General features: G+C 35.2%; 1 protein-coding gene across 6 annotated transcripts in view; it reads right to left on the bottom strand.

Moving 5' to 3' along the window:
* CDH18 (cadherin 18) overlaps nucleotides 1-26,017 on the bottom strand; it is a 1,188,046-nt gene that overhangs the window by 222,815 nt on the left and 939,214 nt on the right. For all 6 annotated transcript variants that reach the window (XM_070476511.1, XM_070476510.1, XM_070476512.1 and 3 more), the window contains one exon: nucleotides 25,265-25,384. In XM_070476511.1, the coding sequence (XP_070332612.1) occupies nucleotides 25,265-25,384 (120 nt within the window). The remainder of the gene's footprint in view (nucleotides 1-25,264; nucleotides 25,385-26,017) is intronic.

Genomic DNA, 26,017 nt, shown 5'->3' on the forward strand with positions numbered 1-26,017 from the left:
TGTGCATACAGAACAGTGCTGCAATTTGCTAGAAGGATACACTCATAATTATTTTCTTTTTCTGCATTGACCTTCTGTCTCCAAACTAATGATTTTTCTATTGAACAAGTGCACATTAGGGGCATAAATTGTGGTCATGTTGTATGTTTGCTACAAAAGATACTTTTAAAAATATCACTGCAGTGTTAACTCTAAGGATGCAAGGCTCTTCCTTGTTAAATATCATCTTGCTATTCAAAAAGGAACCAAATGAATGATCACTGATGTGCTTATGTAACAGAAATAGCTTGTCTACTCCCTATAAAATTTAGAATATACTGAAAGCCTAAAAATGTGACACTTTTTTTCCCCCTGACAATCAGTTATACAAACAGTCATAAAATTGCAATTATTGCTCCTTCCTTGGCAATAACACATGGGTTTGCCCATGACACAGGTTTTCTCATGGCAATCAGCATCCTGGGTCTGTAATCAGGACCAAGTTAGTGCTCCCTGAATTGACATTTTGGATAGCTTCAACTCTTAAGAATCGAAGTCAGAATTTATTGCAAGTGGCATGTAGAGCTACCTTTAACTTCAAATGCAACCAAAGTTGAATTTTCTTATGTGAGGCAGATAAACACCTTCAAGAAGTGAGTTCACCTTCAACATCACCAATCAAAAGCTCTACCACAGCCTCAAACATACAAGTCAAAATACGGTTGATTGCACAGCTGTTTACCTGTGGTCAAATAAGAATCCTATTTCCACACATTTATTTAGAACATACATTGTAGCACTGCTTTAATGCAATTTAATGATGTGATAAGGATAATTCCTTAGAACACATAAAGCTATACATGTGTATGATCCTGCATGTGTGTCCATGTGTGTAAGATTTTTAATATCCACATCTATCCTGACAGCAAATGAAGACAGGCATTTTTATTCCCATTTCAAAGGCAATAAAATTGAAGCTGAGGGTCAAGAACAGATTTAATTGGTCACATGAGGAATGTATGCCAGAGAAGAAACACAACCCTATCATTGGAATATAGGCTCACTTATGCAAAATCTGTTTCTCAGAGCTCACCACTCATTTTGTTTTTTTTCTTTTTTTCAGATCATGTCTGGATTTCAAAGAACATGCCATGTTACATCTCATTCAAATAACTGTCTCTGTAAATTGGAGGTCTGGAAGCAAATGAAAACCTAGAATTTTGATTGGAATTTGAGGGAGTTTTGCTAACCAGTAGTTTTACATATCCCCACAGAAAAGACTAATTACTAAAGCAAATCAATTGTTTTATTTCATAGATTTCAAAAATTAGGTAACTGTAGACCATTTGTGTTTCAGTTAACTAGAATTTTCATCCATGGGGTAACCATATTCTTAGTTCATTATAAATATCTTATGGGACAAATAAGTCTCATTGCTCCTTTGTTATGATCTAAAAATGGTTTAATAGGCTATGGTAGTCATGATTCCATAGAATTTAATTTATTTTTAATAAAGACCATTAGCTTAAGTATAGATTTTTCCACCTCTCTAAAGCTTTCATGTAAATAATCCTCTAAACACTATTTTTAAAACTTGGAGTTTAAAATATATTTATGATAAACTTAGAAGGAATTTTAAGTGTCAACGTACTCTATGGGCAAAGATACGATACACAGAATGCAGGTATATTGCATAATCAACATAAGCTTTAGTGACAGAGAGCTGAATTTTTCTAAATGCTGTCACCACTGAAACATTTTTCAGTTGAATCTGGTTTTGAACATGATTTATCCTCTACAAAGAGATCACAGGAGACACCCAGTTGTTCTCAATAAGACTGAACGTATTTACTATTTATAAAGTGACTTCAAATAAGATTGAATATATGAAAATATGATGGGTATTGTTAATTTAAATAATTCTGGGCACCAGTTTTATTTTTGTTTCCTGGTAATATTTTTTGAAAATCAGAGAAGGAAGATGCTGTCAGCAATTTAGACCCTGAATTTATTCCATTAACAGAATAAATTAAAGGAAGGAAAGTTAATATTTTAGAGTCTTGCACATACAGGGCAAGCAAGAAATACTGACTGAATGAATGAATTCGTTGAAATGAATCTTATGAGTGATTTTGCTTTTACTCAAGTTAGAGCAATAATTTGAAGTTTTAATTGAAACAAGTATTATTTTTAAAAAGAAGAAAATATTCAGGAAAGTAGAAAATAACACTTGTTTTATGTTCAAAAAATGTAATTTCCCTCCTGCATATATCCCAGTATTGGGCAATTGCTCCAGGTGATTCTCTGACTTTTTCAGATACAAGGGAAATTAAATCTCATATAATTTATTGGAATGAGAATGATCAGCTAAAGATCAATCTCAGTTGCATATTTCATGTAATTCAAGTTAATAGAGCATAAAACTGATACATTATTTAAATTGTATCCCAAATGTAAAATTGTGTATTAAAAATGTATTCATTTGGACTGTAGGCATATTGGTTATCTTAAGTGGTTTATATCTGAATTCTTAATGTATCACTTTAAAAATTCTATTCTCCTAGTCAGGGCATTAACAAGCTATAAAATATAGCTCATTTTATTGAAGGTTTATTTACAAATATGACAATATCTTCTTATGATACTATGGAAAATCATCAGAAGAAAACTGACACAGTGGTGTGAATGGTTACTCCTGAGAAAAGGCCCTAGCTTGAAGACAGTGGTTTTTGGTGTTGCACATGTTTAATCTGACTCAATAAATAATAAGATATTTTCAAAAGTTATCTTTAAATATTTATATGTTTGAAATTATGACATGAGTCAAAAATTACCATAAATCCAAAGTCATTGTATGAGGAGAATATTGTAAATAGAAAGCAGTATAGTAAAGCTTGGAAGTAGTCATAATTTCCATCCATGAAAAATTTGAACAGTTTTTGATAACTGTGAAATTAAAATAAAACAATGTAACTATATAAACAACAATTCTTGGAAAAGAGGGGAGAGGGAGAGACAGAATTCTAAATGTGTATGTTTCAATGTTTCTTGAAGGGTTCATGATAGGTGATTGTACCCTTTGGAGTTTAGAGGGGTGCTCACCATCTAGGGTTTGACTTGAAGGTGAAATATCAGAACATGATCAGGAAATGAATGTTCTTAGAATAGGATATAATCAGTTTCCATCATATACATTCCTTAGGACAGTCATGTCAGTCTGTTTCTCTTCCGTTAGGGTCCCAAACATAATTAAGTCTTCTCTACAGAGGTTCCAGAATATGTGAGACCCTCTCCTTTTCAACAGTTGCAGAGTAGAACACTAGCTGGACCCTAATAAACATTCCCTCTGTCCTGAAATACTGCATGAGTTCTATCCCACCTGATAACCTTTGTTTTTCTAATATATAAATATTTCAGTGTTCAGGGATTTTATTTAACAGGTTAATTCAGCCTCTATTCAGTACAGATATATGTATGTGTGCATGGGCATATTCACTGATTATACACATGTCTTCAGTCTCTTAACACACTCATGTTTTATATTGGACTGTATATTCTCACTAATGTTGTCTTACTCAAAATATCCTGCACATGGGTCTGTGAAAGACTAAATGACATTTCCAAATTATACTGCCTAAAAATAAGTAAAATCAGGATCCAGACCTTAGTTTGCTGATTCCAAGTCTTTCCACTAAGGAGCACACTCCAGATCCTGGAGATATACCTTATATATTTATTGAAATAGAGTTGATTTACAAAGTTGTGCTAATTTCTGCTATGTAGAACATTGACTCTGGTATACATATATATTCTTTTACTATTTGTTTCCATTCCAGGATATTTAACATAGTTCCCTGGTCTATATAGCAGTACCTTGTTCATACATTCTGTATGTAATGGCTTGCATCTGGGAACTTGAAACTCCCAGTCCATTTCTCCCCTACCTTCCCCCACCTTGGTAAACACAAGTCTGTTCTCTATGTCAGTGAATCTGCCTCTGTTCTGTAGATAGGTTAATTGCCCCATATTGTAGATTCCACATATAAGTGATATCATATGGTACTTGTCTTTCTCTTTCTGACTTACTCCACTTAGGATGATAATCTTTAGTTGCATCTATGTTGCTGCAGTGGTATCATTTCTTTTTTTTTTTAAATAGGTGAGTAGTATCTGTTGCTGGAGAAGGAAATAGCAACCCACTCCAGTGATCTTGCCCGGAGAATTCCATGCACAGAGGAGCCTGGTAGACTACAGTCCATGTGGTCACAAACAGTCAGACATGGCTGAGTGGTTAACACAACACAACAACAATCTGTTGTACATAGGTACCACGTCTTCCTTATCCATTCATATCGTGGGACAATCAGGTTGCCTCTGTGTCTTGGCTATTGTGAGCAGTGCTGCTATGAGCATATGAGCTGCATGCACTTTTTGTATTAATTGTGTTCTAGATATATGCCCAGGAGTGGGACTGCTGAATTATATGGTAATTCTAGTTTAAGATTTCTGAGAAAATCTCATACTGTTTTCCATAGTAGCTACACCAACTTCCAGTGGAGGAAGATTTCCTTTTCTCCACATCCTCTCCAGCATTTATTATATTTGTAGACAATTTCGTGATGGTCATTCTGACTCATGTTAGGTGGTATGTTATGGCAGTTTTTATTTGCATTTCTCTAATTATTAGCAGTACTGAACATTTTTTCATGTGTCTATTGACCATCTGTATATCTTCTTTGGAGAAAAGTCTAGGTCTTCTACTCATTTCTCAATTGAGTTGTTTGTGTTTTATTGTTGAGTTGTATGAGTTGTTCATATATTTTGGAAATTAAGCACTTTTCAGTCACATCATTTTCAAATATTTTCTCCCATTTTGTAGGCTGGGTTTTTTTGTTTGTATTTTTTGCTTTTTAATGGTTTTCTTTGATATGCAAAAGCTGGTAAATTTGATTAGGTCCTGTTGGTTTAGTTTTTTATTCTATATCTATTGCCTTGGCAGACTGACCTAAAAAAACCATTGGTACAATTTATGTCAGAGTATGCTTTGTCTATGATTTCTTCTAGAAGTTTTATAGTGTCTTATTTTATATTTAAGTCTTTAAGCCATTATGAGTTTATTTTTGTGTATGTTGTGGGACTATATTCTAACTATAATCTAACTTGATTGATTTGCATGAGCTGTTCAACTTTCCCAGCATGACTTTCTGAAGAAACCATTTTTTCCCCACTGTATATTCTTGCCTTCTTTGTGGAAGATTAATTGACCAGAGGTTTATGCATTTATTTCTTGAGTCTACATTCTGTTTTATTAATCTATATGTTTATTTCTGTATCATTACCACACTGTTTTGATCACTCTAGGTTTGCAGTGTTTTCTGAGGTCTGGGAGGGTTATGCCTCCTGCTTTGTTCTTTTTCTTCAGGATTGTTTTGGCAATTCTGGGTCTTGTATGTTTCCGTCTATATTTTAGAATTATTGGCACTAGTTCTGTGGAAAATGTCATGGGTAATTTGATAGGGATCACGTTAAAACTGTAGATTGCTTTGGGTAGTATTGCCATTTAAACAATATTATTTCAATCTGAGAGCATGAAATATAATTTTATTTCTTTGAATCATCTTTAATGTCCTTTATTGATGTTTTATGGTTCTCAGCGTATAAGTCTTTCACCTTCTTACTCAGGTTTATTTCTAAGTATTTTAATTTTTGGTGCAATTTTAAAAGATATTGTTTGTTTATAGTCTCTTTCTGCTACTTCATGGTTAGTATAAAGAAATACAACTGATTTCTTTATATTAATCTCATATCCTACCTTGCTGAATTCATTTAGCAGTTCTAGGACTTTTTGTGTGGAATCCCTAGGGTTTCTATATAGAGTATCATGTCATCTGCATATAGTGACAATTTTACTTCTGCCCTTCCAATTAGAAACACCTTCTCTTATCTGACTGCTGTGGCTACTTCTTCCCTCTTCTTCAGTCTTTTGGAAGAATTTGAGAGGAATTAGCAAAATTTCTTATTTATATTTTGTATGAAGATAAGTTTTTAGACCAAAAACATTTTGCATGTTAAATTTGTTCTAGCTATTAATTGATGTACTCTTACAACATTTTTTTCCTGGAGCTATCCCTGTCCTAGTTACCTCTGGAAAAAAAAAAAAGAGATTTATTTGTTTTTCCTAAAGCAGTCATTAAATTATGCCCCATCAAAATTATTTAGCTTCTGAGTGTATAATACTGTACAACTTATCCTATGAATGGGAGTTACAAATCAAACTCCACTTGCTTGCTTAGAACATCTGTGCGGCACTTGCATGGCGCAAACACCGCCAGTGATATTCAATGGAGCATGTACAAACAATTGGAAAATTGTATCAAAGGTAAGGAACATTTTAAAGAGATGAGAAAATTAAATTTAAAGCAACAGATATTTGTTTCCCTTTTATGGTAAAATACACATAACACAAAGTGGCAATAGACATGTTCTAGACACTTAAATGTCATTTGCTAGGAGGTGTGAATAAACAAAAGCAAGATAGGTATGTTTCTTTCAAGAATAATATAGTGTATTCATATATAGAATATAAATAATAGCTACATTCATCAAAATGGATATATAAATCATAACTGCAAGCAAATATTAGGAATTATCCAGGATATTGGGAATGTATTTCCTCTCATCTCTAAAGTAATCATGTAAGGTACTCATTGGTTTGTTCGTTTTAAAGATGATAAAATAGAGGCTCAGAGAGAATAAATTACTTTTCTGAAGACACAACCATTAACACTTTCCACTGTGTCATGCCACTTTTCATATATAAATATAGTTATTGAAAGTCATGATTTGATTGCAGTAGCCCACAAATAGTATACTGGGATAGTTCATTGGGAAAGAGATAATAAAAGAAATGAAGAACTTTAGCTTTCATGTATCAGTAAGTTATTCTTATTGAGTATTCTATTTTTCTGCCCTACTCGCCAATGCTTTCTCTCTTTCATCCACTGAGAATGACCATTTTTAATATCCCCAAAGAGAACACATTATAAATATGAGTACTAAAAGATGTTGAGGCAACATAAAGATTGAGAACTGAAGCTCCAGATCAAAAGCTATACACTTAAGCAGTGATCTCACTCCTGGGTATACGCCTAGAGAAAAACCAGAATTCAAAAAGGTACATGTACCTCAATGCTCATAGCAGCACTATTTACAGTAGCCAGGACATGGAAGCAACCTAAATGTTCACACAAAGAAATGGATAAAGAAGTGGTACATATATACAATGTAATATTACTTATCCATAGAAGGGGGGAAATGGGTCATTTGTAGATGTGAGTGAATCTAGAGCATGCCATTCAAAGTGAAGTAAATCATAAAGAGAAAAACAAACATCATATATTAATGCATGAATGTGAAATCTAGAAAAATGGTATAGATAATCTTATCTGCAAAGCAGAAATAGAGACACAGACGTAGGGAACAAATATATTGATAATGAGGGGGAAAGGAGGGTGATGGGAGGAAATGGGAGATGGGAATTCACACATACAGTTCTGATGAAAAGTGAAAGTGAAAGTCGCTCAATTGTGTCTGACTCTTTGCGACCCCAAGGTCTATATAGTCCATGGAATTCTCCAGTTCAGAATACTGGAGTGGGTAGCCTTTTCCTTCTCTAGGGGATCTTCCCAACCCAGGGAACAAACCAGGTCTCCTGCATTGCAGATTGATTCTTGACCAGCTGGGCCACAAATGAAGCCCAAGCATCCAGGACTGATACCATATATAAAATAGGTAACTAATGAGAACATATTCTGTAATACAGGGAACTTTACTTAATGCACTCTGGTGACTTGAATGGGAAGGAAATTCAAAAGGGAGGCGCTATATGTATATGGATGGCTGATATATTTTACTGTACAGTAGAAGCTAAGACAATATTGTAAAGCAACTATACTCCAATAAATATTAATTTTAAAAAAGAAGTATTGAGAAGAGAACAATTAATTTTGAAAATTAAATGGTTTCCATGAGTAACTCCACTCTCATGGCTCTTAAATAAACTCTGAGAAGCCCAAAGCATTAATATTATTGATTTTATTTACATAAGGTTGTCAAATGCCTTAAACAAAGAACTATTCCTTTGGGTCCATCACCCCTACCAACCAGCTACATCTAGCAGTCAGTTCGCCAGTGTTTGGCAGGACTGAAGGGATGTAAACAACAATGAACCATCTTGGCAGGCATACTACCGTTCCCGGATTTGTTTTCAAGTTGTGCTATCAGAGGGAACTGAGCACTTTGAGTGTGTAGGGGCTATGTCAATAAAACCGTTAAGTCAAACTATAAATGCTCAGCTAGCATAGGAAATGCCACCTATAATGCATCATAAACATTTATTCACACAATGAATATATGAATAAATGCTTCAAGAATGTGGAACAAATTTCAGTTGTTGATGATAACTGTGTCTGATGCTGACACACACACACACATATATAATATTTCTACTAATTATGCCATAATTTCTAATATGTATAATATTATCAGTAGACAGATAGTAGAGAGCTTTTCAAAGCTGTTTATGCTTTGATTTGCTTTTATTTTTGTTTTTTATTTGCTTTTATTTTAGTTTGTATACAGTTTCTTCACAGCGAAGGTTTGGGACCACAAAGCCCTCATCTCTTAACACCAAACTTACTTCTGTTTTGGATGAATGCTTCACAAACTAGGGACGACAGTCTCTGATGAGTCTTTTGCAAACACGGATGTGCCCACAAGAAAGCTTGTCCGTCAGTACTTTTTGGTGGATTCCCAGAGCTGTGCATGTATTCCTGTACCTGATCTTTCCCAATAGGAAGGGCTTTTATTATTTTTCTCCCAAGAAAAGTGCATGGGTTTTGTTGAGATCATAGCAGTTTCTTTATAATTCTCATTCTGTGAAACTCTTTAGTTAACATCAGATTGAGAGAAAAAATTACAAAATCCTTTTAAAAGAAAATCAGATGAAATTTTACTGACTAAAGTGGAGCAATCCAGTGAGGGGAAAAAGAAAAAAAGTGAAGGAGGAAACAAGCAAGGATCAAGAAATACAAAGAGGATAAATAATGACTGTAGTGAGTAAATTACTATACACAGAAATAACTGGTAGTAGATACAGAAGAGGATGAGAAATGTTGCTAAGATAATAAAAGGTCTAAGTCATGCATATTTGGGGAAATATTTCATTGACAAAATGGGAAATGTATATGTTTTAAAAGAAGGTTAACACATATCTGTGTGAGAGAAGGACAATTTCTTCTTTTAAAAATTTCCTCTCTTCTCTTTTCTTCTCTTTTGTATGTGTGTATGAGTCTTGGACTGCAAGGAGATTCAGCCAGTCCATCCTAAAGGAAATCAGTCCTGAATATTCATTGGAAGGACTGATGCTGAAGCTGAACCTCCAATACTTTGGCCACCTGATGCGAACAACTGACTCTTTGGAAAAGACGCTGATGCTGGGAAAGTTTGAAGATGGGAGGAGAAGGGGACAACAGAGGATGAGACGGCTGGATAGCATCATGGACTTGCTGGGCATGAGTTTGAGCAAGCTTCAGGAGTTGGTGATGGACAGGGAGGCCTGGCGTGCTGCAGTCCATGGGGTCACAGCGACTCAGACATGACTGAGCGACTGAACTGACTGATTGTGGTCTGAGTGCACTCTGTTGTGTCCAACTCTTTGTGGCTCCATGAACCGTAGCCCACCAGGCTGCTCTGTGCATTTGATTTCCCAGGCAAGAATACTGGAGTGGGTAGTCGTTCCCTTCATCAGTGAATGTTTCCAACCCAGGGATCAATGTGCATCTTCTCTTAGAAGAAAATAATCCATACCGTACTGTTACTTGGAGAAAGGGTAAACCTTCTTGTAGGAGTCAGATGAACAAAATTGTAAAAAAAAAAAAAAAAAAAAGGTCCGTATTTATCTGCATAATAAAAAAAAAAAAATCCCATTTCTGTGGAACATTCAAAGGTGTTGAGAAGATAGAAACAAATAAACAAACCAAAAAAATGGCTCAAAGAGTGAGGGAAATTGGGGCTTCTTTGAAATAAAATGGCAGTTGAAATTTCCAATGAGACAGATTAATGAAGAATATGGAATATTTATTTTCCTGTTTCAAGTTATTTATTTTTCTTGAGTCATAATTACCTCCCACACTTTCTCAACCTTCAAAAATTTTAGTTCCTCCAAGATCCTATGTTAGCAGATTTTGGGTAATGGAGTGGTGATTTTGTTCTCCAGTAGAAGTAGACTGAAGACAGTAGCCCTAAGAACTAAAATTGGAATTAGGACCTAGAAATCAGAGAAGAGGCTTCTTCCCTGCTTCTATTTGAAACTTCAGAAGAATATTGGGGACAGCAGTTTTCTTCCCACTCTGCAGGGAATGGCAGCTTTAGCCATTTATTTAACATTTAAAAGAGAGGCTTATGGAAAAAGGTTGGAAGAATTAGGCACATAAGATCAAAGGAAAAGAAAATGAGAGAAAGGAAAAAAACAGAAAAAACAAAGAATATTAAAGATCATAACTTAATTATTCTTTTCTGATCCACATGTTCAACTTGTCTAAATTCAATAAGTGAAAGAGAAGAACCTTTTGGAAAAATAAAATAATTATGTTAAATTATGGTAATAACATAAAATGAGAGTTACATTAGAAATTCTGGTTATTTTGGAAACCACACTTCATGAATCATATTTCTATAAATATGGTGTCATCATGTACTTGTCACATGACATGTAAATCATTTGTGCATTTTTGTGCATAGTTGCTCAGCTGTGTCTGATTCTTTCCAACCTCCTGGACTGCAGCCAGCCAGTTTTCTCTGTCCATAGGATTTTCCCAGCAAGTATACCAAAGAAGCTGTCATTTCCTCCTCCAGGGGATCTTCCTGACCCAGGGATCGAACCTGTGTATCCTCAGGTTCCTGCATTGGCAGGTGGCTTCGTTACCACTGAGCCACCTGGGAATTCTGCTGGAATTCTTATGGAAGACATAGAGATGAGTGATGGAAATTATCAAGGAGTTTCAATTTTAGGAATTCATTTTTCAACTATATAGATGTAAAATGAGTTTTCATTTCTCAGGAATAATTTTCTCTGTTATCTTGCAACTCACTAATGATTTTTTTATGATGATGCCCTCAAATACTTGGTCCTCTAACAGCAGTTACATACTCATTTTCTGCCATTCCTTTGAAAAGGATCATAAACTAGAAGGTTACCTGCCTGACAGGAATAGAAAAATAAAAATAAAAAGATGTTTATAGAAGACCAAAGATGGGTCAAATGTTAGAAAGTATAATAAAAATAATAATAATTACAAAAAAATCAAATTTGTAATTTTTTTTACAAATTACATGATGCTCAGTCATGTCCAACTCTTCATGACCCCATGGATTATACAGTCCATGGAATTTTCCAGGCCAGAATACTGGAGTGGGTAGCCTTTCCCTTCTCCAGGAGGATTTTCCCAACCCAGGGATTAAAGCCAGGACTCCCACATTGCAGGTGGATTCTTTACCAGCTGAGCCACAAAGAAAGTCTAAGAATACTGGAGTGGGTAGCCTACGCCCTCTCCAGTATATCTCCCCAACCCAGGAATCGAACTGGGGTCTCCTGCATTGCAGACAGATTCTTTACCAACTGAACTATCAGGGAAGCCCAATAATTACCAAAAAAAAAAAAAAAAAAATCAAATTTCTAATAAAAATAGATCATTTTTCTACCAAACTTTTATAAACTTATAGTTAAAATTAGATAATATATTTCCTCAGTAAAGATATTAGAAACTTATTTCCAAGAATAAGGCACTATGTGGGATCTGGTTTAGAGAGCAACAAAAACATAGTCATGTCCACACATTAAAAGAGCTGTCATGACATCATTTATATGTAAAATTTAAAAGCACAAAATTTTTAAAAGAAAGGGAGTAAAGCAGTGGTTACTGGGATGGGGGAGCTGAGGGGATAAGAGTGATGATCTTTAAGAGTACAAACTTATACCAAGTAGTAAATAATCCCTAGAGAATTCAATACACAGGATACTGAATATAGATACTATAGAACCATATTTATGTTATGTGACAAATATCACTGTATTACATTCATATTAAATAGGTAAATGTATCAAAGTTACACAATGTATATCTTTAACTTACACAGTTTTACATCTCAAATTTATTAGATTTATAAAAAGGGAGCTCTCAAAGTAGAGGAAAAGTAATACGTGAGCAGAAGTTATATTTTTCATGTTTTATGAGATCTACAAAGAGGGAATGTAAAGATCAAAGAAGTTGGTTTTGACTAAAGACTACAGGGAACCAACCAGAATTGGAGGAGTCTGTCTTGGAAGGATTAGCCTGAAGGGAATAATAGTCTAACTCGAAAAAAATGCACAAATCATACTTGGCTGAAATACAGAAGTTGATGGTTGATAGATACATAGATAGACAGACAGACAGATGACAGAAATAATATTATCCTAAGGTAGTCTAGATTTCATTTTAATATCTAAGATATTTGATTAGGGGAAAATCTTAAGGAAGTCAATGGAATGGTAGTATATTTCTGGGGAATAAACAGCCTCTTAGAATAAATATAAATATATGGATGAAAATTGAATTGCTTGGTGATTGTACTCCACAGATGATGCTTATTTAGGTTCACAGTATAAACAAAACAACTGGAATACTTTCTGTCGACCATCTATTCAATGTTCAAAAATTAATGATCATGGAGCTAATATAATAGGACTCGAGATACCAATATATTAGTTTCTGACCTTTTCTGCAACTACTGAGAAGCAGGATACACAGAGTGAAGTATAAAAAAAGATAAACCTATGTGATTTTTTTTTTAAACCAGGAAGGAATGGTATAAAACATGCTATAATTAACCAACACTGATTCCTATCATTTCCTATCATTTACATTTTATAGTTAATGAGATTATTTTTCTCTCTTCCTGGTAATAGCTAGTAAATTTTGTTACAAGAAGTTAATATTTGTGAAAAACATATTCAATTCATTTCATTTCTTTGTCGGCTTGTTTAGCTTTATTTAAGTTTAATTTACATACTGTGAAATTTACTTAAGTGTTCAATTTAAGCCAGTTCAATTATATAGATCCATTTAAGGCTATAACAAACAGTTCAACTGACTAACACAGAACACTAATCTATGACTTTTTTCATGAGAACTATACAGAAAGCAATTCAACTGAACAGATATTATTAATTTTAGTCATGTCAATAGGGCATGAAGATATCGTTGCTAGTGAAGAGAGTTATCAGACATCTATAGTGTCTTTAAAATACTTTGCAACTTCAAGATGATAGTAATTTTTTTTTCAAATATGCATTCCCAGTGGAGTATAAAAGAAAACTACCTTTGGTTCCATTCTCTGATCTCATAAATATCAACAATTAGTATAACTTTTGATATTTAACTTAAGTCAGCATGACAAATTTCCTTTTCCAGTTCAGCACTGGTCCTCACACTGTAAAATGGCTACTCATATACAGAGAACAATGTGCGTTCTGTGGATCATGGATTTTGGATTGAGAGGAATAAAAGTCATTTCGGCAGCCTGCTCTACACCTTCCTGGGCAGTGCATTGTGCTGTCAAGGTGATTTATCATCCTGCAAAGCACATTTCACAATGACCCAGCTACCAGCATTGTATGTGCCTGTACATAAAAATAACCTAACCAGAGTGACTACCCTGCCAGCCTTTTGCTCAGCAATCTTTTGCATGTGATTTTCACCTGTGTGCTCGTTGCATGATCACAAAATAGCTACTGTACTGCCAGCAATTAGATATGTGCTTAAATCTAGAAGACTGAAAGAGGAACCCCTGGCACATGTATAGAGATATCAAACCTTCCTAGAACCTCCTGGTGGCCTTTTCTTTTTGTCTCACTGACCAGAACTGGGTGACAGAAGCTGAAGGCAGGCTGGGAAATGTAACTTTTTAACTGAGTTACGTCGCTATCCTGAGAAAATCAGGATTCTGATAGGATCAGCAAAATAAGAAATTAATATTGAGTGGACAACAACTTGTGTCTACCATAGTGCATTAACTATTTCTTAAATGCTATATAAATGGAATTCATGTGTTGTTAAATACCATAGAATCTGCTGAAATTCAGGAACTATTTAGAATTGTTCCCTATAGAGAACAAAGTGGGACAATATTTATTTCAGTAATTTGATAATATAGCACAGTTTTGAATGAGTATATTATATTTTTCTCTAAGAGAAAAATATTTTCTAGCATTAGGATTACAAAATAATATTTTGGGGCATTATGTACTCAATCATAGCAAAATGATTTGAAAATATATTTAGAATAATTTGTACATGCTTATTATCATTATTATATGACTTAAGGCTGTTACAAAGGAAAAAATGATAAAACATATTATACTGCAGAATAGTCTGTGTTCTGTAGATATTGTGAAGCATAATTTAAATATTTTAACTTCTTAGTTATTAATAAATATAGAATATTTCATTGTAAAAACTATATTCAAGTATGTTTTCTTATAGAATTTAATTGAGCTTCCCATGTGGCACTAGTGGTAAAGAACCGGCCTGTGAATGCAGGAGACGTAAGTGATGCAGTTCGTTCCCTGAGTCAGGAAGATCCCCTGGAGGAGGGCATGGCAACCCCTTTCAATATTCTTTCCTGGAGAATCCCATGTACACAGGAACCTGGAAGGCTACTATCCATAGGGTCACAAAGAGGCAGACAAGACTGAAGCAACCTAGTCCGTGCACATAAAATATTTAAGAGGCTTTACATCTTTTATCCAAGCATACATAATACCTTCCTACAAACATTTTATTTGTTCATTTGTGAAATGAGATAAATTTGAAGTTAAATATTGAGATTAAATAGGATGAGAATTGTTGATGCATTTAATTACATTATGCAGACTGAAGAATGCTTTAAATTGTTTTCAGTTACATCCTAGGAAAATTATTGAGGCCCTCCATGAAGTGCTTTTTTTTTTAAATAGCTGATTGGTTTCTGCTATAAGAAGTTAAGAAAAGGTCATTTTTGAGAATCAAAGCTATTGTTGGTTAAGACCTATGTGTTAGTGATAATTATTTCACAGAAAGCACACCACTTTGCCTCATCTAGAGACACTATTCTGAGTTGGGACAGTCATATCTAAAGTTAAAAGACTAGCTACTTTGTCTAACTTATTCCTCTTAAAATTGTTGTTCAGTCACCTAGTCTCAATGACCGACTCTTCATGACATCATGGACTGTGGCACACCAGACTTCCCCATTCCTTACAATCTCCTGGAGTTTGCCCAAGTTCCTGTCCATTGCATCAGTGATATCCAACCATCTCAACCTCTGTCATCCCCTTCTCCTTCTGCCTTAAATCTTTCCCAGCATCATTATCTTTTTCAGTGAGTCAGCTCTTCAGAGTAGGTAGCCAGAGTATTGGAGATTCAGCTTCACCATCAGTCCTTCTAATGAATATTCAGGGTTGATTTCCTTTAAGATTGACTGGTTTGATCTCCTTGCTGTCCAAAGGAATCTCAATAGTCTTCTCCAGCACCACAATTGGAAAGCATCAATTCTTCAGCTCTCTGCCTTCTTTATGGTCCATCTCTCACAACCGTGAATGACTACTGGAAAGATCATGGCTTTAACTATACAGACCTTTGTTGGCAAAGTGATGTCTTTGTTTTTAACACACTGTCTAGGTTTGTCATAACCTTCCTGCCAATAAGCACTTATCTTTTAATTTCAAGGCTGCAGTCACCATCTGCTGTGATTTTAGGGCCCAAGAAGAGGAAATTTGTCACTGTTTCCACCATTTTCCATTCTATTTGTCATGAAGTAATGGGACCAGATGCAATGATCTTACATTTTCTTTTAAATATTTAGTTTTAAGCTGGCTTTTTCACTCCCCCCCTTCACCCTCATCAAGAGATTCTTTGGTTTCTCTCCACTTTCTTGCATTAGAGTGGTAACATCCGCATATCTGAGGTTGTTGATATTTTTCCTGGCAATCTTGATTCCAACTTATAACTCATCCAGCCTGGTGTTTCACATTATGTGCTCTGCGTATAAGTTAAATAAACAGAGGGGCGATAAATAGGCATGTCATACTTCTTTCTCAATCCTGAATCACTCAGTTTTTCCATACATGGTTCTAACTCTTGCTTCTTGACTGGATACTGGTTTCTCAGAAGACAGGTAAAATCGCCTGGTACCCCCATCTCTTTAAGAGTTTTCCACAGTTTATTATGACCCACACAGTCAAGGGCTTTTTAGCACAATTAATGACACAGAGGTAGATGTTTTGTTTTGTTTTGTTTTGGAATTCCCTTGTTTTCTCTATGATCCAGCAAAAGCTGGCAATTTGATTTTTGATTCCTCTGCCTTTTCTAAACCCAGCTTGAACATCTGAAAGTTCTCAGTTCACATAATGCTGAAGCCTAGCATACAGGATTTTGAGCATAACCTTACTAGCGTGGGAGATGAGTGCAACTGTCTGGTGGTTTGAATATTTTTTAATAATGCCCTTTTTGGGAATTGAGATGAAGATTGACCTTTTTCAGTCCTGTGGACACTTGGGTCTTCCAAATTTGCTGTCATATTGAGTGCAGCACTTTGATAGTATCATCTTTTAAGAATTTGAATAGCTCTGCTGGAATCCCATTGCCTCCACTAGGTTTTCTGGCAGCAGTTCTTCCTAAGGCCCACCTGACTTCACCCTCCAGAATGTCTGGCTCTGGGTGATTAACCACACAATCCCGATTATTCAGGTCATTAAGATCTTCTTTGTACTTACTCTTTCCATCTTTTGCGTGTTCTTTCCATCTCATCTTTAGCCCTTCTGCTACTGTTAGGTCTTTACCACTTCTGTCCTGTACTGTGCTGATCTTTGGATGAAACTTTCCTTTGATATTTCCAATTTTCTTGAAGAGATTTCTATCCCGTTCTGAGAAGTCTTTTCCCTTCTGTTGTTTTCCTCTAATTCTTTGCATAGCTAAACGACTAGTTATTTTGCCTAACTCATTTCTCTTTAAATTACCATTCCGCATTTTCTAAAAGTACATTTCTTCTATTAATAATATTCATAGAAATAACTTTCTTTAAAATTTGGGAAAGAAATTTAAAGACATAAAATTTAATAGTGGAACACTCGCTTTTTAGAATTTTGTATAGTTATTCGCAGTAAAAAAAAATCTTCCACATGAAATCATTTTTTTTCTGTTTTAGATAAGACTAAAATTCATTACAGTGAGCTATGTAGTAATTTTGGAAACTCTTCTCAATATTAAAGATAGCAAAATGAGAGAATTACCGAGTAATGACAGTTTTCCAGCGTCTGGATTAACTGAAAGCATTGCATTACTTTCCTCGCTGGAATAGGCATTATCATTATCAGTATATAGATATAAGTAAATGGGAGCATAAAATTTAAGTAGACTGATCAATTTACTATGATACTAAGTACATCCTAGGATTTGACCAGGAAGTATCTCCAAGAAATTTGGGAATAAACTTTGACATTTTGGGAAAAAAATAAATATATGTTACTTCTCAATAAAAACTAAGCTATAAGATAACTATTTATTTTTTCATAGAAAGGCCAATTACATCTTTTTTTGTGTGTGTGAACATACTGCACAACATATGGGATCTCAGTTACATGACCAGGGAACGAACCTGCATTCCCTGTATTGGAAGCACAGTCTTAACTACTGCAAAGCCAGGAGGTCCCTTTTTCTTTATTAAATTTACAATAATGCCTTTTAAAAATAAACAATGATATTATTTGTGCCTTCAGAACCAATAGCCATCACTAGGTGTAGTAGTGCATTTTATTTGATGTCAACTGCTTTGCTCCCTGTAGAATGAATGTCATTAAATCAGAAAGGTTTGACTGACAAGAGATTTGAAACCCAATATCTGTCCTTTTTTAACATCATATCACAGAAATGTTCAAGTACAAAAATGAGCTAGAAGTGTTGAAAAAAATCTAGCATGCTCTATGTATATAATTAAAAGGTAGTCTTTCTAGTCTTTCTACTATATGTACCTGAAAAATTAGAAGAAACATTTATCAACAGCAATGTTTAAAGTAACTATATTTTCTAATTAAATATTCATTATAATAAGAGAATAAATATTGAATGAAAATGATTCACAATTTAAAGTATAACTGATCTATATTATACTACATAAATGTCTCAATAGTCTTTATTTTAGGTGTGTGGTGAAAAACCACTGTAAATACCATTTATGCAGACTCCATCATTAACAATCACTGATTTATGGTTCATGATAATAGTCAAAAGAGCTGGTAGTCACCATTGCTAGCACTGTAAGCAACTGTGGATAAAACTTAAATTGGATTTTGTAAACTACATATCCCTGTTTTCCCTGATTTCAGGTTTTAATCCAGGTTTTCATGTTTCCTAAATTGACCATAAGGAAGATCCAACACATTTCTCAGTGAACAGGCACAGACATAATTTAATATATGTACCAGCTTTTAAAAAAAGCAAGAAATAATTCATAACTTGTTGACTATGGAACAGCTGATGGAAAAAATCAAGTGGCTACTAATACTATGACTATTTAGAGATGTGCATTCTCAATTAAAAACCTCATATCTGCCCTTTGTGAATCCTTCATTCTAAGACCCCAGAAAGAAACGTGATATATTCTTGGTTATGTCTTTGATCTAAGTCAAGGAAACTAAACTTTTTGCAGCAATTCAATTATTAAGCTTCTGCTATGACCACCTGACATAAATTTCATACTTTGTAAAAATGTAAAGAATCTTTGAACATATTGATTTATTTTTAATGTAGTTGGCATTACATGAAATAGGAATGATATTTGAGTTGTGTTAATAAACAAGTCACAGTCACAGTCAGACCAGGAGCTGACTGTGGCACAGACCATGAACTCCTTATTGCCAAATTCAGATTTAAATCGAAGAAAGTAGGGAAAACCACTAGACCATTTAGGTATGAACTAAATCAAATCCATTACAATTATACAGTGGAAGTGAAAAATAGATTCAAGGATAGACAGAGTGCCTGAAAAACTGTGGAAGGAGGTTCCTGACACTGTAAAGGAGGCAGGGATCAAGACCATCTCCCAAAGAAAAGAAATGCAAGAAGGCAAAACGATGTCTGAGGAGGTCTTGCAAATAGATGTGAATAGAAGAAAAGTGAAAGGCAAAGGAGAAAAGCAAAGATATACCCATTTGAATGCAGAGTTCCAAAGACTAGCAAGGTGTGATAAGAAAGCCTTCCTAGGTGATCAATGCAAAGAAACAGAGGAAAACAATAGAATTGGAAAGTCTAGAGATCTCTAAAGAAAATGAGAGATACCAAGGGAATATTCTATGCAAAGGTGGGCACAATAAAGGACAGAAATGGTATGGACCTAACAGAAGCAGAAGATAGTAAGAGGTGGCAGCAATACACAGAAGGACTATATAAAAAGATTCCTCATGACCCAGATAATCACAATGGTGTGATCACTCACCTAGAGCCAGACATCCTGGAATGCGAAGTCAAGTGGGCCTTAGGGAGCATCACTACAAACAAAGCTAACAGAGGTGATGGAATTCCAGTTGAGCTGTTTCAAATCCTGAAAGATGATGCTGTGAAAGTGCTGCACTCAATATGCCAACAGATTTGGAAAACTCAGCAGTGGCCACAGGACTGGAAAAGGTCAGTTTTCATTCCAATCTCTAAGAAAGGCAATGCCAAAGAATGTTCAAACTACCACATGATGGCATTCATTTGACACGCTAGTAAAGTAATGCTCAAAGTTTTGCAAGCCAGGCTTCAACAGTATGTGAACTCTGAACTTCCAGATGTTCAAGCTGGAATTAGAAAAGGCAGAGGAACCAGAGACCAAATTGCCAACATCCTCTGGATCATCGAAAAAACAAGAGAGTTCCAGAAAAACATTTATTTCTGCTTTATTGACTATGCCAAAGCCTTTGACTGTGTGGATCACAACAAACTGAAAATTCTTCAAGAGATGGGAATACAAGACCACCTGACCTGCCTCCTGAGAAATTGGTATGCAGGTTAGGAAGCAACAGTTAGAACCGAACATGGAACAACAGACTGGCTCCAAATAGGGAAAGGAGTATGTCAAGGCTGTATATTGTCACCATGCTTATTTAACTTATATGCAGAGTACATCATGAGAAATGCTAGGCTAGATGAAGTGGAATCAAGAGTGCTGGGAGAAATATCAATAACTTCAGATATGCAGATAACATCACCCTTATGGCAGAATGTTGAGAAATGCTAAAGAGCCTCTTGATGAAAATGAAAGAGGAGAGTGAAAAAGTTGTCTTAAAACTCAACATTCAGAAAACTGAGATCATGGCACCTTGTCCCATAACTTCATGGCAAGTAGGTTGGGAAACAGTGAAAACAGTGACAGACTTATTTTTTTCTGGGGCTCCAAAATCACTGCAGATGGTGACTGCAGCTTGGAAGAAAAGTTATGACCAATCTAGACAGCATATTAAAAAGCAGAGACATTACTTTGTCAAAAAAAGGTCCATTTAGTCAAAACTATGGTTTTTCCAGTAGCCATGTGTGGATGTGAGAGATGGACTATAAAGAATGCTGAGTACTGAAGAATTGATGCCTTTGACCTGTGGTGTTGGAGAAGACTCTTGAGAGTCCCTTGGACTGCAAGGAGATGCAAACAGTCCATCCTAAAGGAAATCAGTCCTGAATACTCATTGGAAGGATTGATGTGGAAGCTGAAACTCCGATAGTTTGGCCACCTGATGTGAAGAACTGACTCATTTGAAAAGAAGCTGATTCTGGGAACAATTGAAGGCAGAAGGAAAAGGGGACAACAGGGAATGAGATGGTTGGATGGCATCACTGACTCAATGGACAGGAGTTTGAGAAAACTCTGGGAGTTGGTGATGGACAGGGAGGCCTGGCGTGCTGCAGTCCATGCGGTTGCAAAGAGTAGGATACAACTGAGCAACTGAACTGAGCTGAACTGAATAAACAAGCACTAGCCAAAATTTCTCTTGACTTTAGCTCTCTGAGGACTTAATATGGCTTTCTTACTCAGCTGCCTTATTCATAATACTCAGTTTAGGGTTAGTAGTTTTCATAAGCATTAAAACAGTTCCTGGTGTAGTAACTCTAAAAGTTTTCTTTGCTGAATTAAAATGAAAGCGTTTAAGTAGAATGCTTCCCTTGTAGTTCAGTCAGTAAAGAATCTGCCTGCAATGCAGTAGACCTGGGTTCAACTCCTGGGCTGGGAAGATCCCCTGGAGAAGGAAATGGCAACCCACTCCAGTATTCTTGCCTGGAGAACCCCACAGACAAAGGATCCTGGCACGCTACACTCCATGTGGTTGCAAGAGTCCGACACAACTTAGCGACTATACCACCACCACCATCCTCATAAATGGGGCTTCTATGGTGGCTCATCAATAAAGAATCCTCCTGAAATGCAGGAGGCATGGGTTCAATATCTGGGTTGGGAAGATCCTTTGGAGAAGGAAATGGCTACCCGCTCCAGTATTGTTTCCTGGGAAATCCCATGGACAGAGGAGCCTAGCAGGCTACAGTCCATGGGGTGGCAATGAGTAAGACTTGGCTTAGCAATCAAAAAACAACATCTTCATAAAGCCTATCCTAACACAATTTCTACATGTTTGGAGAAGGAAATGGCAACCCACTCCAGTGTTCTTGCCTAGAGAATCCTGGGGACAGAGGAGCCTGGTGGGCTGCTGTCCATAGGGTTGCACAGAGTCAGACATTACTAAAGTGATTTAGCAGCAGCAGCAGCTACATATATGTGGGCAGAAATATTATATGTTTTTTACAATTCATTGTCATCTCAGTTAATTTTTCAGTTTTCTGATCTTTCAAACAGTAGTTAATGTTAAATCAATCATTAAGAAGTATTCTCCTGTTGTTGTTCCACATTAAGCAAGCATTATGAAATAACAAAAACAAAACTTATTTGAAGCAATAAATTATTCACAGGATTTATGTTTCATCATATTGATTAACGAGATTCCAGTAGAAAACAATGCATACCTTATTAAACAAATTATGTATAGTATAATAATTCAAGAGCCACGAATCTTAACCATAAGCACTCACAGCTTTATTTGAATACGAAAGTTCTGCTGCATTATAATTAGTCTTCATTGAAAGGACTAACTAGAAATGTCGCTCAGTCCTATCCGACTCTTTGTGACACCATAGATTACAGAGTCCAAGGAATTCTCCAGGCCAGAATACCGGTATGGGTAAGTCTTTCCCTTCTCCAGGGAATCTTCCCAACCCAGGGATCTAACTCCGGTCTCCCGCATTGCAGGCAGATTGCTTATCTGCTGAGTCACCAGGGAAGCCGATATACCTTTTAACACAATGGAAATAAGACAATCCAAAGTCCTGATCTTAACCATAAGCACTCACAACTCTATTTGAATACAAAAGTTCAGCTGCATTATAATTATTCTTCTTTGAATGGACTAACCTGAAATGTCACAGTCACGCCAAATGAGAAGATAGAATTAAAGTATTACTATTAAACTACATTTTAAAGTAACTACTCATCCAATTTTCTTATATAACATCTCATTTATAACAACTAATTCCTTACTTTTAAGTATGTTGTATGTGTTTTATTCCAGTTATTTAAGGCACAATTGCCACTAAATTCATTAGTTCTGAGGATGTTTAATTGCATTATAATAGATCTCTTAAGCTTAAATTACCAAAACATCTTAGCTTTGAAGAGAACACTCAGCATTTTGTTTTATAATCCCTCTTAGCACTTTGTACAGACAACCAGTCCAAGAGATTTGCATATTTAAACAATCTTGATAGCAGAAGACATATCCATAGACTTCCCTGATGCTTCAGCCAATACAATATTGAAATTAAAACATATCAATATGGAGGCATACATTTCATTCAATAAATCATTTTGCTTAAATAAAAGAGCAAAAATTATAGGAGCAAAGATTATTTCAATAGAGCAGAACCTTAATAGCAGCCTATTTATATCTCAGATAATTATTTTTGTTTCCTGAAGGACTTAATTAATCCATAATAAATATGTACAACCAAATGCAATTTTTAGTGAATTTTGTGTTTGATATACTTGCTTCATTAAAAAACAAGCAACAGAAGAGTTCAACACTGTCACTTTTTATCCACATTGGCCTGCTTTCTTTGTCCAAAGTAAATATACACACACAGACACACACACACACCCATATACATACCTGCATATACTCACACCAACACATGCAGATATTCAGCAGATATTCAGATATACACAAGCACACAGAATTATTATTTGGTTTTAAAGAAGTTCAAGTGTGTGGTAAGTTTTAAAACCCATATAAGATGTCTATAGTCTAGCAATATTCTATTAAGTAAATATTTATGTATAAATAAACATTCGGCTCCCTAAAAGGACAGTTAATTAAATAAATTGTATATGGGCACGTGTATACATGCATGCATGTGTGTTTGTGTGTGTATAAGCCTCAGATGAGGTAACTGGAACATAGTCTCCTCGATTCTTTCCTCCAGGAAGATGCATATTTAAAGTAAGAAATACACATCTTTTATATATAAAACAATCATGGTTATTGGGAAATTACCACAAAATGAGAAACACTACTGTCAAATAATGAGTTGGCTTAAGAATGTTTATCACACATGTCAATCATATTACAATACAGGCATGCATTAAGTCAACATGCTGTACCCCTTTAATTACACAGCATTACACTTCAAATATATCTTAGTAAAAAATATTTTCTATCAATTCTCAAGTAGCCTATCAGAACAACATAAATATATGTACATATATAATTTTTGTCCTAGAATTTTGATTACTAGGCTGGTAAACATTTTTATTTATAAATATTTAGTAATACCTTGGTACTCTTAACATAAGTGCTTGCATGCTCACTCTAGGTCACATTAAATTATTAATTTTTATTATATCCCATTTTTATTTATCTCATTTATTTTATAATTATAATGCACATAATATGTGGATATATACATAGGTGTAGATGTGCAATTCTTCATTTACATATCTGTGTCTTTACACCTTCTTCACTGTTTTCTTCCTAAGTTATAGGGATTTAAAGGGTTAAGACAGTGTGTCTGAGGTCTCCTCCTGGCCAGTGTAGTTTGTGCTGGAGCACCCAAGGGGAAGAAAGAAGGCACCTTCCCATAAACATGACGATGACAATCCTCCTAGCAATCTAATGGCATTAACCACTGCAGTAAGCTCGTCCATAGCATCTCTTCAGTTACTGTACCTCACTGTCTGAGGCAGTGGTTAATAAACTGTAATGTGCGCTTACTGAGCAGTGTTCCCTGAAAAACATGTTGTATGCTATGTAACTGTGTGATGATAAGGAGATATTTATGACCAAATATTACCCCTGCATTAGTTATCCGGCAGTGACCTTTACTTAAAGATCCCACATGTTAACTAGATTCAGAATGACTCTCACATTACCAGAAAGGATCCAGGAAGCTGCTGGAACATCTTAGACCTCTCTCTGGCCTATCTATATCTCTTGATTATGTATATTCTTGAAACTGTTTATTAAACTTGAAGCATTTCATACTGAACATTTGGCTACTTTTAAAAAATGGGTTTATATTTACCTTTAGCCAAATTTCTATTCATAAACTGTTGATAAGACTATGAGTTTTTGTGGTGTATAGATTATGCTGCTAGAACATAGTCTTACACTGAATTATTGAGTGTCCTTCATTACCATTTTGGCATCACATAATATAATATGATATGACTATTTTGGCTACAAAAAAGAGAAGAAATAGAGAAGAATTCATTTTTTTCTAACAAATGCTTACATATCTTTGGCTTTATTCTCAGTTAATTTCATTTACATAACACACTACTTTAAGACTGAAGTGTTATGTAATCTCTGTTTTAAACAGCATTTATTTAAATGTCACAGAAAGATGCAAGAATGAAAAGTTTTTACTGATATAGGTATAAATGATGGATAATCAGGTATTAAGGAGGACAGTTAATTTATCTTCAAATATTTACTCACACTGTCCTGGAAAACCTGAGGGCATTTTTAAAGTTCTAAAATAACAATGTCTCATGTAGAAGAGCACACAGACATGAAGATACTGCTTTCTTTTCTGTAGCATGCATCTGTACATCAATTAACCATAGAAGTACTAACCTGTTTTAGGGTCTACAGAGAAGTAGGGCTGTCCCTGGAGAATACTGTAAACCACTCGAGCACTGTTCCCATAGGTAGGGTCATCTGCATCAGTAGCTGTCACCTGTAGAACAGAGGTACCTGTGCATTCAGGAAAACAAATGATTAAGCACATGATTAATTTGTACCCTGAAAAAAATGTTTATGTTGAAACATCTGTGGAAAGTGATAATGTCTTATATTTCTTAGATCATCCTTCAAACATAATCCTCGCTTTCTTTCTGTGCAACCAGTTGTTCTAAATGAGAGCCCAGGATGGAACATTGGGTTTCAGTTATTTTAATAGGAGTCTTTATGTGATGATACCATTATGAAGGGTCTGTTTTAACCTTCATGTAATCAGGGTGGGTTGGGTCTTGGGTCAATCCTCAAGAATCAAATTGGTGTTAACTGGCGGGGGAGGGGGATAAAATCAAAAGTATTTTGTGGGTGTACAGTTGAGTCTTGAACAATGCTGGGGTTACTGACGATTTTTAATTTTAATAATTCAGTCAATGATTTACGTCCAACACATCTATAAAGAGTCTAATATCTGCTTAACTACAAAGTTTTTACTTCCATGTTGAAATTCAGATACGACTTTAAGCAAAACTAGTTCTGTACCTTCAAAGGATCCTAGAAATAGATCCTCTGAAGGGACAGAACTGGTTAATATAGAATTCCAAGTTCATCTGACAATCCTTATTAGCAGATCATACATATGCAGTTGGCCCT

Source organism: Odocoileus virginianus, chromosome 14, assembly GCF_023699985.2.
Source record: "Odocoileus virginianus isolate 20LAN1187 ecotype Illinois chromosome 14, Ovbor_1.2, whole genome shotgun sequence".
In the NCBI taxonomy this organism is placed as follows: Eukaryota; Metazoa; Chordata; class Mammalia; order Artiodactyla; family Cervidae; genus Odocoileus; species Odocoileus virginianus.